Consider the following 14,174-nt stretch of genomic DNA (forward strand, 5'->3'; position numbering starts at 1 on the left):
AGCTCAGAAGTGAGAACGCTACCACTAGACTACAGCTGAAGCCTGCACAGATTTCAAATTATTTTAAAGCAATTGGTTCTTTTAGATTAAATTATAGATACTGTGACTAAGAAGGTATTGATACCGGTGTGACATTTACTGATTTTATTTTGTTACTTCATATTTAGTGGAAATAGGATTAAGACTCCCTGATATTAAATTATTTATTTCATAACACCCAGCAGATAAGCACATTCTGGTCCGAGTTCAGATGCAGATTGTCACAGTGAAATGATATGATTGCCCGAATTTCTGCAAGGTTCGCCCAATCTCCTTCAGTAACATTGGCGAATTTTTAGTCAGTTGTACCATTTCTCGCGGTGGGGCTGGCTGGGGGAGTTTCTGCCTTTCCCCCGCCAGGGAAACACCTGCGGGGATACTTACCATATTTTAGACAGTCATTGTTCTTCAGTTTTTCTGATACTTTGCAACTCGACCGATTGGCCAATTCATGAAAGTTTGATTAATCCGAGGAGTAATATTCGACCTGCGACATCCTGAGAATGTGCATCCCGTTAGATCGTGCAACTGTCTAAAATTAGAAATAGGAATGCAACAGCAGGAAAGGAGTGGACAGAAAGCACAGCTTGAACAAACAACACTACTTTTGCAAAGTGGAACATCGTTTTGCACAAGCTTCAGTTGACCGTTTAATTCTGAGTGTCTTTGCAGAATACAACAAAATCAAACTCCTGCCTTTTTAGACATGCCTCGATTAGCCTTGATCGCAACATCAGAAACGCCAACGCTGCTGTTTTAGACATGTCCCATCTCTCAGTTGTGTGAAAAGAGAACGTGCACCTGGAGCCAGGTGCAGGCTATTCTACCTTTAAAGAACATTGGAACTATCTGCCGTTATATTTTCGCAACCCAAATTAAAAATGCAAAAATCATTACATCCTGGGTTCGTCATCTGCAAAAACATAAACACAATTAAATTCACGTCCCGTAGTCTCCTGTCTCTGTGCAACAATTTTTCTTTGTGATTTTCAGCATTGGAGTTGAATGGAGGGTGATTTGTTTGGTTGCTTTGACAGAGGAATGCATGAATTTCAAAAGCGGCAAAGGACATTCCGTACTCAAGGGGTTAACACACAATATTACAGGTAATCGATTTACTTAAAAACAGGACAACAAATTTGGACAACTATTTAACTGTAAGGTCAGATGAAACAATCCAGTTTTTCCACTTAGAGCCAGCAAGATGCTGTAAAAACGATCAAAGTGTTGTTTTCTAACAGCATGGTGATGGAAGCTCCCAACCTTGAGTTGAAAGTGAAAGATTTTGAATTGCACAGCCACAAAAAGTGCAGGATAGTTCAAACGACACATAAACTCTTGGAAATCTTGCTCCATTTGGTAGCTTTTGGTTCGACAACGTGAGGGTCTTTTTGCAGTATGTTTCCGGGATTACCTGCATCATCCGTACAGTAAGTACATCAGTCCATTGAAAGAGCATCAATTGTTGTAGAGGCACTCCACCTCAACGGAGCAGCAGATGTTCCCATTCTAGACAAGAAAAGAAAAGTTCACACGTCTCAACATTTCCCACATCACAATTGAAAAAATAATCTTCATCCATGGAATCATAGATTCCCTACGGTGCAGAAGGAGGCCATTCGCCCCTTCGACTCCGCACTTACCCTCTGAAAGAGTACCCCGCCCAGACACACTCCACGCCCTATCCCTGTAACCCCAACCAACCTTTGGGCACCAAGGGATAATTTGGCATGGCCCATCCACCTAACCTGCACATCGTTTCACTGCCCCCCTAATAATACCCTCCATTTCATTGTTCGGGAGAAAAATGCATTCAAAATATGGGACTGAATAAAATGTGTTAATTTTAAAACAAAGGTGTACAATGATATAAATTGTATCCTGAAACAAACTGGGCAAGATGTTCTGTTCCCCGACGTCAATTTCGTAATTGCCGATTGGGCAGAGAATCCCTTTTTATGACCGACTCGGGGATGGTGCCTGTTTTCGGATGCTCCGCCCCCTCCAAAACAGCATCACTGGGGAGTACGCCGCACTCCGTTGGGGGTGGCGAGGGGCTTATCCAGGGGGACACTATCTGGAAGGTCGGGTCCGCGTTGTACGGCATGGCCGCGCATCCCCGCAATTTCCCGGCCGTTTATTTTGTGAGGGCCGTGTGTTTTACGCGGCGTGGCAGCTAGCCCCTCACCAGTTGGAGGCTCGGTGCTGGGCCTCGCCAACTTTTTCATCATAGAACTAGACACTTCCTCCGGACATAGCCTCAAAACCGGAGAATCCAGCCCACTCTGTGTGCGTGATAGTAATCAGGGGCGGGATTCTCCGACCCCCTGCCGGGTCGGAGATTCGCCGGGGGGCTGGCGTGAATCCCGACCCGCCGGTTGACGAATTCTCTGCCACCGGATATTCGGCGGGGGCGGGAATCGCGCTGCGCCGGTTGGCGGGCCCCCCCCCCCGGCGATTCTCCGGCCCGCGATGGGCCGAAGTCCCGCTGCTGGAATGCCTGTCCCGCCGGCGAGAATCAAACCACCTCTCTTACCGGCGGGACAAGGTGGCGCGGGCGGTCTCCGGGGTCCTGGGGGGGGGGGGGCGCGGATCCATCGGTCCTCGTTTTTCTCTCCTGTAGCTCCTGTGCTGGAATTTTTCTTTGTTCTTCAGAAAATAGGCGACAGTTTTAGATAGAGGATCTAGATCGGCGCAGGCTTGGAGGGCCGAAGGGCCTGTTCCTGTGCTGTAATTTTTCTTTGTTCTTTGTTCTTCTTCACAGGTTTAGCCGGTCTTCTGTACTTCTCATTGTCTTATCGTCTTTGTTCCATATTCTTTTCCTGGTCCCTCGTGATCTTCACCAGCTTGCTTTCATCAATCAATTTTCACGTTGGGTCAGTGAATCATTCTTCTTTTCTGGCTCCTCTCCCCTGCCTGATGATACCTTCTGCACTCACCTTAACTTCTCTTTTGACGGTTGTTCCCTATTTTAAAATTTTGAATTTTATGGGGCTGGTATAGCACAGTGGGCTAAACAGCTGGCTTGTAATGCAGAACCAGGCCAGCAGCGCAGGTTCAATTCCTGTACTGGCCTCCCCGAACAGGCGCCAGAATGTGGCGACTCGGGGCTTTTCACATTAACTTCATTGAAGCCTACTTGTGACAATAAGCAATTATTCTTATTATTGTTCCTCGATGTTGTCTGAACTCAGTGGTACTTTGAATCTATTGGAGAGGGCCAGCCAGAAACTAACATGTCCCCTTCCTTTAGTTTTTCCATTGCAAATGGCTGTGGTGACTTTGTGGGTGCTGCTTTCTTCAGCTTAAGGTAGATCTTGCCTAACACATGGTGTGGTCCAATCCTACATCAGCACCTCAATAATCCTGGACATCTTGTCGGGATGTCCTCCATCTGCTGCATCATGATGCAGGTATAGTCAAACGCATTCAGAGTGTCACCATCTGGAGATCTCTTATGTTTTTGTGGATGTCCTTGAGTTTGGAGAAGATGTTCTGAATGCCCAGCCTATTGCTTTCCAGACTTTTGCCATTTCCATTGAGCATGCTTGCTGACCCATGGTGCCTGATCGTGCTGTTCAGTCTCGCCTCATGCCGTCAAGCTTCGTAATAAGGTTCATTGCCATTCACTTCTGTGACCTTAGTTTGAAGCAAGCTGAAGACCCACGAGATAAAAGTTCCAATACCCCGCTTGCTAAAATTGTCAAACGCGGAATGAGTTGAACATTTTCAACCTAAGTATCTGTGGCTGTAACCGCAAAGGCCACAAAGTTCTAGAATTCATTAGAAATTGCTCATGTAAGATTAAAAGTCTATCGTACCACTCCAAGCAGCTGTAGGATGCATATTTTGGAAAATTAGTCGTTTTATCTATTTTAACTGATGCAACATTCTTTACTGTCTATGTATTCATGTGTGGAGCGATCTGTCTGGACTGTATGCAGAACAATACTTTTCACTGTCCCTCGGAACATGTGACAATAAATCTAAATCTAATCTAAACCTAATCGACTTGAAGTGTGCAGTTTCGCAGCATGTACAAGGGCAGCACAGCGAGGCATAGGCTATAATTCTAAATGCAGCGCTTGGTTTTATCTCTACCCATTATGCAAGTAGACACATCAAATCATCTTGATATTTTACTCATTAATTTCCCACCATAATCCCACCTTCTACAACTTATATTGCTCTAGGCAGTCGGCAAGGCACCCCATGGAAGCTGGTGGGTTTGTAAATATGCAGGGGTCTGATGAGAACATCGGACCTTGATTCTTGACTTTAACTGCAGCCTAAGTTGAGAAGGGTCTGCAGTTTTCCAACCAGGTGAAGCCAGGCGAGATGAGAAGCAGTGGTGGAAGAATCGTAGAATTTACAGTGCAGAAGGAGGCCAATCGGCCCATCAGAGCTGCACCGGCCCTTGGAAAGAGCACCCCACCCAAGCCCACACCGCCACCCCATCCCTGTAACCCAGTAACCCCATCTAAATCTTTTGGACACTAAGGGGCAATTTAGAATGGCCAAACCACCTAACCTGCACATCTTTGGACTGTGGGAGGAAACCGGAGCACCCGGAGGAAACCCACGCAGACACGGGGAGAACGTGCAGACTCCGTACAGACAGTGACCCAGCGGGGAATCAAACCTGGGACCCTGGCGCTGTGAAGCAACAGTGCTAATCACTTGTGCTACTGTGCCGCGCCTAAGAAGGGATCATTTAAGCCGAGTTTTCTTCTAAGCTTCTGTTGTGAGGTCATCGAACTGAAACATGGGGTGGGAATATCTGTTCCTCCCTGCGGAGTGTTTACCAGTGGCAGAGATGGTGGAGGCAGTGGCAGAGAGGCAGCTCACCATTGTCTGCCCGTGGGATCTTCTGGTCTCATCAATGTCTATGATGTTCTGCATGGCCCGTCTGTCCCGCTGCCGTGAACGGGCCAAGAAATTCAGCCCATTAATTGTGCCTCTCCCCACACATGTTGGCTGAGCATTTCCAGCATTTTCTGTTTCTATTTATTCCAAGCTTGCATGTTGTGGGGCAAGGAGGAGCAGGAATCACCATCCCCACACTTTACCTACATCCTGTCCGGATTTCTACAGGCCGGTATCGCCTCGTCCTGTCCACAAGATGGCGACTGATCAGATTGCCCGCTCCTGTCACCGCACTGGTGGTTCAAACAATTGCCAGGCCCACCCTCATCGATCCACGTAGGAAATGCACTGCGTGTGCGCAATGGGCAAAGTGACTAAGATTTCTGCATTGACCAACAGCAGCACAACGGCACAGGATTGACATTCAGTCCTTTCACTGCTGAACACTTTGATTCCAGCCCAGACTGCCTCCTGTACTACCAGTAACAGCATTTTAAACCCAGCCCCTGGTGAACAATTGTGATTTTTGCAAGGAATAGAGGTGGGTCCATAGAATCATAGAGTTTACAGTGCAGAAGGAGGCCATTCAGCCCATCACGGCTGCACCAGCCCTTGAAAAGAGTACCCGACCTAAGCCCACACCTCCACCCTATCCCCGTTACCCAGTAACCCCACCCAATCTTTTTGTACACTAAGGGGCAATTTAGCATGGCCAATCCACCTAACCTTTGGTCTGCGGGAAGAAACCGGAGCACCTGGAGGAAACCCACGCAGGCACGGGGAGAAAGTGCAGACTCCGCACAGACACAAGCTGGGAATCGGTTGGTGGGGTGGGGGGGGGGGGGTATTTTTTTTACGAGACTAAGGCTCAGGCATATTTGCTTGGTTACGTTCGGGAGACAGCTTTCACTTTATAATCGCCCTGCCTCACAACGCAGTCTGATGCGCTTGAAGCTGAGTGCCTGAAATGAGATCAATTTCCATTTCTAAGTGTGAATGCTATCTGTCTTGATGAGGACACACAGCCACAGACAACAAGAGTAATTGCTCGCAAATCTGACTCATGGCAATGCAGTTGCGGCAAACATGAACTCTCTTTCAGGGGGGTGAATGATTTGCTTTGTGGAAATGATATGTTCTCACACCCCATCTATCCGATTTCTAATGGATTTCTGATGACCAGCATCAGTGTTACAGAGCACCGTAATTACAGGCCCCACACGGACTTTATAATCATTACGGAAGCCCCGTTCATGGCCACAGTCTAAGTACATGGATTGTTGATTTTAATCATACACTGATTGATATATAATGACAACCAAATAGGGACTGATTGCTATTGGGGGCTTTGCCTCCACTTAATTACAGACTCTGGAAGGTCCAATACGCGAGCCAAAGTTCTCGCTGACAAAACAGAACATGAAGAGGGAAAAGGCAGTACAATTAAGCCAGGATAAACAGAAAAGTGCGCTTAATGACTAAATGACAGCATCAGTCTGAATATAATGTTTTGGTTGGTGCTCATTTTAATTGAGAATTGCATTAATTACTTTTCAACTTTATTACCTGATGGCAAGGATCATCAACACATCAATTTCTGGACAATACAGCCCTAATCAGCTGCTGCATAATCTCCATCTGGATTCTTCCAGAATGTTGCAGAAGATTACGTCGGAAAGAAATTTTGCTAAAAGCGAGAGTTTTTCGATTCGTTTTTCTAAATTAGACCTCCATGATGACCTCAACGAAACTTGAACGCATATTTCTGTCATTTTCGTATCTGTAGTATGGGTGGCAGGGTAGTACAATGGTTAGCACTGTTGCTTCACAGCGCCAGGGTCCCAGGTTCGATTCCCGGCTTGGGTCACTGTCTGTGCGGAGTCTGCACGTTGTCCCTGTGTCTGCGTGGGTTTCCTCCGGGTGCTCCGGTTTCCTCCCACAAGTCCCAACGTGCTGATAGGTGAATTCTCTCGCTGTGTACCCGAACAGGCGCCGGAGTGTGGTGACTAGGGTCATTTCACAGTCACATCATTGCAGTGTTAATGTAAGCCTACTTGTGACAATGATAAAGATTATTATTATCTTCTTCCCGTACTAAATGAGAACTTAATAAGAATCCTAAACTATGAAACTCATGTTTGGGTCGTCTGAGCAGGCAGCTATAGATTCTAGATACCTTTAATGTTCTTGAGGCGGTCTTAGGGTGCAGTGGATATCATCCCTGCCTCTGCGCTAAAATATCCAGGTTCGAGTCCCTCCCCAGCACTTAATAGCCAAGGAAGGTGCGTTCATGACGTGGCCAAACAGGCTAAATGTCAATCTGCAAATCCTTCCAATGTGCCAATGGCTGGCGGTAAGAGTGGGAGAGAATCCTGGGCTGGAATTCTCCAGTTGATGAAATTCTTCTCTGATGAAATTCAACGTGGGCAAGTGGGAGGACTTGCACTTTGGAAAAAAGAATAGAGGCATGGACTATTTTCTAAACAGTGACAAAATTCATAATGTTGACTTGGGAGTCCTAGTCCAGGATTCTCTAAAGGTAAACTTGCAGGTTGAGTCCGTAATTAAGAAAGCAAATGCAACGTTGTCATTTATCTCAAGAGGCTTGGAATATAAAAGCAGGGATGTACTTCTGAAGCTTTATAAAGCATTAGTTAGGCCCCATTTAGAATACTGTGAGCAATTTTGGGCCCCACACCTCAGGAAGGACATACTGGCACTGGAGCGGGTCCAGCGGAGATTCACACAGATGATCCCAGGAATGGTAGGCCTAACATACGATGAATGTCTGAGGATCCTGGGATTATATTCATTGGAGTTTAGGAGGTTGAGGGGAGATCTAATAGAAACTTACAAGATAATGAATGGTTTAGATAGGGTGGACGTAGGGAAGTTGTTTCCATTAGCAGGGGAGACTAGGACCCGGGGGCACAGCCTTAGAATAAAAGAGAGTCACTTTAGAACAGAGATGAGGAGAAATTTCTTCAGCCAGAGAGTGGTGGGTCTGTGGAATTCATTGCCACAGAGGGCGGTGGAGGCCGGGACGTTGAGTGTCTTTAAGACAGAAGTTGATAAATTCTTGATTTCTCGAGGAATTAAGGGCTATGGAGAGAGAGCGGGTAAATGGAGTTGAAATCAGCCATGATTGAATGGTGGAGTGGACTCGATGGGCCGAATGGCCTTACTTCCGCTCCTATGTCTTATGGTCTTATGGTTTTCGGAATTCTCTTTTCACGCTGGCAGCGCACCCCCACCAGCGGGTTTCCGGTGGGCGTGGGGTGGCTTCAATGGGCAATCCCATTGACAAGCAGGGGGAAGAGAGAATTCCGCTGTCAGCAAAAGGCGTGCCTCCGAGAAACACGCGGCTGGGTGTCACGGAGAATCCAGCCCCTGGTTAGCCACGCTTGTGGTGGACTGGCACCCCTCAAGCTGTAAGCCTCTAGTGACAGACTAGCGACTTGTTCCAGGAATTGCGAGCTATCTAAAGAGACAAAAGTCTGCCTTAGTCCGCCACTAAGTCCGGGAAGGGAATTGGAATGAATGTTCTTCGCTGTCTGAATTTCATTCATTTAATTTAGAGTTTACAAATAGCATTGCTTTAGATCTTATGACCTCATATTTAATGATTTTGTGCAATTTGCTCGAGCCCAAGCCCCCAACCCCAGAAACAAAGTTGGCATCGAGCCAACTCTGTTTACGCCAGTCTGCCCCGCAGCCACAACGAGGAGGTAGGCAACCCCCACCCCCACCGCGCCAACCAACCCCCGGGAGCTGCCAGCAGTCCCAACAGCATTAAGGGCACATTACTGAGCATTGCAACAGGTCCACGAGGTCCACCATGGATCCTGGAGCAAGGTACTTTCAGGGTATTTGACAGGCAGGGTGTAGGCAGTTTAGGGAGGAGGATGGAGGGTGGTGGGCTTTGACAAACAGGCAGGTAGGAAGAAATACGGCGGGTAATTTCTTCGAGGGGTTGCCCCCCCCCCCCCCCCCCCCGATGTGGAAAGGGCACACCCTGAAGATATCACCACCCCTTCTTACCCACCCTTTTCAGAAGGTTTTTTTTAAAAAAACAGCCTACCCATTCTCACCCCACTGCCTGCACCAGCCCTGATATGGCATGTGTGATGATAGGCCGACTATCATCTGTATATAATATGGGTAGTTCATCATCACTGTAAATTCTACGATCTTATAATCTGCATGTGTATTATAAGTTATATATTTTACTGTGGTAGTTCTAGCATCCCACCAGCAGGTGGGGCGTGTATGGAGTCCCGGGATCCTGATGCACCATGTGTTCCTTCAGAAGGTGTTTGTAAGGGGTTGATAGCAGTCGCATATTAGAGCAGCTCTGTTGTATCTTAGTGTAGGTTAGTGGTAGACATTTATTTCCAACTATATTCATCTTAGACATTTTAGTGTAGTGTTCGTAATAAATAGCTTTGTTTATAAAACAAAGTTGAATGTTCGTTGTTCACACGGCAATATCGAGATTCCACATCAGCCCAATCAACGAAGAACACAGTGAGGACAGGGTGGGGATCAATTGTCTTGTTAACTAGTTAGGTTGACTCTTGATTATTAATTGAGGTATGGCGGGCAGCCCACCGGTTTTAGCGCCCTCCCACTTACTGTGTTGTGGGAGTGAGCTCAGGGCTGGGTGGCAAGGTTGGGGGCGGGGGAGGGTTGGTACCCGTCACACTTGATGGAATGCTCACGCAATACGGTACCTTGCACTTGCAGGTGGTGCATGGGGTTCCGTCCATTTTCCAGATGGAACCACTCAGCCGAGATATTCCTAGGTTGTCCATGCATGTCTGTCGGATATCGTAGACCATGTTGTCAGCTAAGCAGGGATCACTCACACAATGTGGGCAACACTGTCCCTCTGGAATGGTCGTATACTCACAGCTGAGGACTGGGCAGGTTAAGGGCCAGCAATCCACTTCTCCCTGCTGCACACACAAAAAAACACACAAGGGTCAGCAGTGCTTGACAATCTCGTGGAAACCTTCATTGCCACACAAGTGAATGCGGGACAGCAAATCACACATCTCCTGGGGGACGCCAATAGCAGATATGTGTTCAAGGTTAAATAATGCAATTCTTCACAGCTTAAACACATTTCCTCTGTGTATTCCCATCTACATAGTGTTCCGTGGCCCAAAGGTACTCCATTGTGCAGCATCCTTATTAGAATTGTGTCTATTATTCAGATGAAGAACAAAAGAAATTCACTCTGCAACATTTTGACAAAGATTAAAGTGTGAAAAGTGCTTCAAAGGGTAAGCAGATGGGTACAGATTAGACACATTCCTCCGGGGGGGGGGCATCTGAAGCTGCAGCAGAAATAGTTAGCATCTGCCCCGAATCAAGGCCGTATCAAGCACGAACACCAAATGGGATGACAGTGCGATGAAAAGGTGCCAAATCGGAACAGTGCCACAATCGGGAACTGCGAGGATTCCTTTTGCGAACAGAACACAGACTGTGACGCCACACAAACAAAGCATTCCCTCACCGGCCTTCTGAAACCACACAGCAACCTGCAGCAAACATCAGCAGGACTAAGTTTGGAAGGATAAGCAAACCGGCAGGACGTTTCAGAAGCTTGTGAATGTGTCACTCTGTGTTAAGGTACCTTTGACAAAAAGTTCATTTCTTTTGCTTTCGTGTAAATAGTTGCTTCTTTAAAGGTAAATGCTTAGGTCGAGAAAAGTTGTGATATGACGTGCATGAACCTTTACGGGTACGTATCTTAAATGACTGTCAATCATTCCCACCTCAACAGGATATGATGTAGTAGCCCCATGACTTTATCGATCATAGAATTTACAGTGCAGAAGGAGGCCATTTGGCCCATCGAGTCTGCATCGGCCCATGCAAAGATCACCCTATCCAAGCCCAGATCTCCACCCTCTCCCCACAACCCAGTAATCCCATCGAACATTTTTGGACACTAAGGGCAATTTAGCATGGCCAATCCACCTAACCTGCACATCTTTGGGCTGTGGGAGGAAACCGGAGGAAACCCACGCACACACGGGGAGAACGTGCAGACTCCGCGCAGACAGCGACCCAGCAGGGAATCGAACCTGGGACCCTGAAGCTGTGACGCAACTATGATAACCACTGTGATACCGTGACGCCCACGGTATGGCTTGTAGGCAGCCTGAATGGTCAGACATGTGCCTCACCGTCTCCCAATGAATATTATCTGTACATAGTCTGATCTTCAAATCAAGAACCCACCTTGTTGTTTCTTCAAATCTGGTGTATAATCTGCATGTTTATATTGAACAGAGAAGAATGTAGCAATGGAAATTCCCCCAGAAAACCCTGACACATACCAGACATCGGCATTCCTGGCAGTTGTAGGTCCAGACGTCTTCGCTGCGGTAGACCAAGTGGCCACTCTGGTGCAAACACTGGCTGGTCACTCTAGTATCACATTCTGAACAGCAGAAGAGGTCTACATTTGGATTATGACAGTCACAAACAGTCCTTCTACAGAAAATCCTCCCATCCTAAAACCAGGGAAGGAGAAAATAGCTATCACCCTGAAGAGGTGTCATTAGAGATCCATTAGAAAAAACAAACTATGACTGATGTTCTTTTTAATAAATCAGTGACAGACACATACCAACAGTAAATCTGAATCAAAGCCGGATGCTTGGACAATAGCAATGTTGAATGTAAAATTTACTGAAGCCTAGACAGAAAGATTCTTATCAAATACTGATATTGTCATAGCCTTTGAGCGATCAATGTGAAAATGAGACCCCCGGCACTGGGTCAAGCACTGACAATTCGGTTCTGATGTTAGCATGTTGCACACCAGGGCCAAGGAGAGGAACCATGGGCCCGGATGTTTCCTCTGTTTCTGGGCCCCATATTTCCTACCCTCATCTTTTAACCTACCCTCCCAATCATGCATGTGTTTTTTTTTGCTTGCAAGATTATCTAATCAAATCACCACACAAACACAGAAAGGTCTGAGTGAAATCATAATGCTGATGATTGGCATTGGTTACAATATTGTCCGATGGTCAATGCAGCATATGAAAAGGGCAGATGGAAAGGGAGCCCTTAATACAAAAGGTGCACCGGAAATGCAAGCGGTTCAGTGAGCAACCGAGCCCGGGAGAGTGATGTGCAGATAGTGCCAAACACTGGGATCCGAGGGCAGGGAGGGCTCAGCTCAGTGTTGGAAACGACGCCCAGGCTGAACAGCAGACCTGAAAGACAGGCTTTAAAATAAACGGTCAGAGCCGCAAGCCTGACACTTCCAATATGATGCCCTCGTGTCACTGTACATGTCTCTGCTCAGTGGTAATGCGCCCGCCCCAAGTTATACTTCAATTGTACTGGCACTGTTGGAGGTGCTGTCCTTCCGAGGCGATGCTAAATCAAGTGCCTATTTCAGATGGTCATAGATTAGCATAGATTATCATAGAATTTACAGTGCAGAAGGAAGCCATTCGGCCCATCGAGTATGCACCGGATCTTGGAAAGAGCACCCTACCCAAGGTCAAGACCTCCACACCCTATCCCCATAACCCAGTAACTCCACCCAACACTAAGGGCAATTTTGGACACTCAGGGCAATTTTGGACACTAAGGGCAATTTATCATGGCCAATCCACCTAACCTGCACATCTTTGGACTGTGGGAGGAAACCGGAGCACCCGGAGGAAACCCACGCACACACTGGGAGCATGTGCAGACTCCGCACAGACAGTGACCCAAGCCGGAATCGAATCTGGGATCCTGGAGCTGTGAAGCAATTGTGCTATCCACAATGCTACCGTGCTGCCCATTAAAAATTTTTTTTTTTTTAGAGTACCCAATTCATTTTTTTCCAATTAAGGGGCAATTTAGCGTGGCCAATCCACCGACCCTGCACATCTTTTGGTTTTGGGGGCGAAACCCAAGCAAACACGGGGAGAATGTGCAAACTCCACAGATGATCACATGACACTACTGCTGGTGTCACGGTGGTGGTGGGGCTAGTCACGACTATTGTATAAGGCTTGGCAGTGAGTTGGGACCCTCTGGTCGGCAAGCCAGGGTGAACCCGATTGCACCCCCCCACCCCGAGGCTTGCTGCTTGCTCTGAGTCAAGTCAAACATGAATTGAAATCTGGAAAATCTTTGATGTCTTTGAGCAGCAGATTGCTACCACGGATCTCAGCGTGAAAGTTGACCTCTGAAGCCTCAAAACGTCGCCAGATCAAAATTGTTCGAAATATTGAGGCACCTTTGTGGCCAGAACGCACACATATGTTCAAGACTCCGCAACCCCTTTGAATCCATAGAATCCCGACAGTGCAGAAGGAGGCCTTTTGGCCCACCGACCCTCTGAAAGCGCACCCTGCCTCGCTCCACTCCCACACCCCATCCTCGTAAATCTGTACATTGATCATGGCTAATCCAGCCATCCTGCACTTCTTTGGACTGTGGGAGGAAACCGGAGCACCCGGAGGAAAACCAACGCAGACACAGGGAGAACGGGCAAACCCCACATGAAGAGAAAACCAAATACAAAGAGACTCCAACGATAATGTGCATTCGTTAGAATTTCCAGAGATAACTCTGTGGTGTTGCCATCTTAGGTGCTGAGGCTGTAAGATGCAATTCCTACTGGGAATGCCAGTGGAACATGCAGTGGACCCTCAGTCTTATCAAGCAAACAGGCCGAGATTCCCAACTCAATTATGGGAATGGGTCATTTGGACAAATAGGGGAGGGTGCATTGTGCCGTTTGGTTCACCAGCAACCATCCTGAAATTCCATCCTGAAATGCAGGACATCACCAGGCCACTCCGATGGTGAAAAGATTGGGTTTGTGGTGGAAGGGCCCAATGAAAAAAGTGAGTCTTCTCGATATGTAAATCCCAATGGTGTTCCCAAAGGAATATTTTCTCAAGGCAAACAATCCCGGAGAAGTTCTCGGGGAGGCAGCGGCGTAGTGGTATTATCACTGAACTAGTAATCCAGAGGCCCAGTAAAATTCTCCGGGGACCCGGGTTGGAATCCCACCATAGGCGACGGTGAAATTTAAATTCAATACAAACCTGGAATTGAAAGTCGAAAAGGTGACCAGGAAACCTTTGTCGTAAAAACCCAACTGGTTCACTAATGTCGTTTGGAGAAAGAAATCTGTTGGCCTTACCTGGTCTGGCCTACGTGGGCCATACTGTGGAGATGCCAGCGTTGGACTGGGGTGGGCACAGTAAGAAGTCTAACAACACCAGGTTAAAGTC

The 14,174-nt window shown here is 47.2% G+C and overlaps 1 protein-coding gene across 5 annotated transcripts in view; it reads right to left on the minus strand.

Annotated features, from left to right (window-relative positions):
- Positions 1–664: 664 nt before the first annotated feature.
- The window catches only part of LOC140384726 (protein kinase C-binding protein NELL1-like), a 1,091,429-nt gene continuing 1,077,919 nt past the window's right edge, over positions 665–14,174 (minus strand). For all 5 annotated transcript variants that reach the window (XM_072466691.1, XM_072466689.1, XM_072466693.1 and 2 more), the window contains 3 exons: positions 11,259–11,435; positions 9,639–9,863; positions 665–1,548 (listed from right to left, as the gene is read on the minus strand). In XM_072466691.1, the coding sequence (XP_072322792.1) occupies positions 1,498–1,548; positions 9,639–9,863; positions 11,259–11,435 (453 nt within the window). In that variant the 3' untranslated portion in view covers positions 665–1,497. The remainder of the gene's footprint in view (positions 1,549–9,638; positions 9,864–11,258; positions 11,436–14,174) is intronic.

Source organism: Scyliorhinus torazame, chromosome 10, assembly GCF_047496885.1.
Source record: "Scyliorhinus torazame isolate Kashiwa2021f chromosome 10, sScyTor2.1, whole genome shotgun sequence".
Taxonomy (NCBI): domain Eukaryota; kingdom Metazoa; phylum Chordata; class Chondrichthyes; order Carcharhiniformes; family Scyliorhinidae; genus Scyliorhinus; species Scyliorhinus torazame.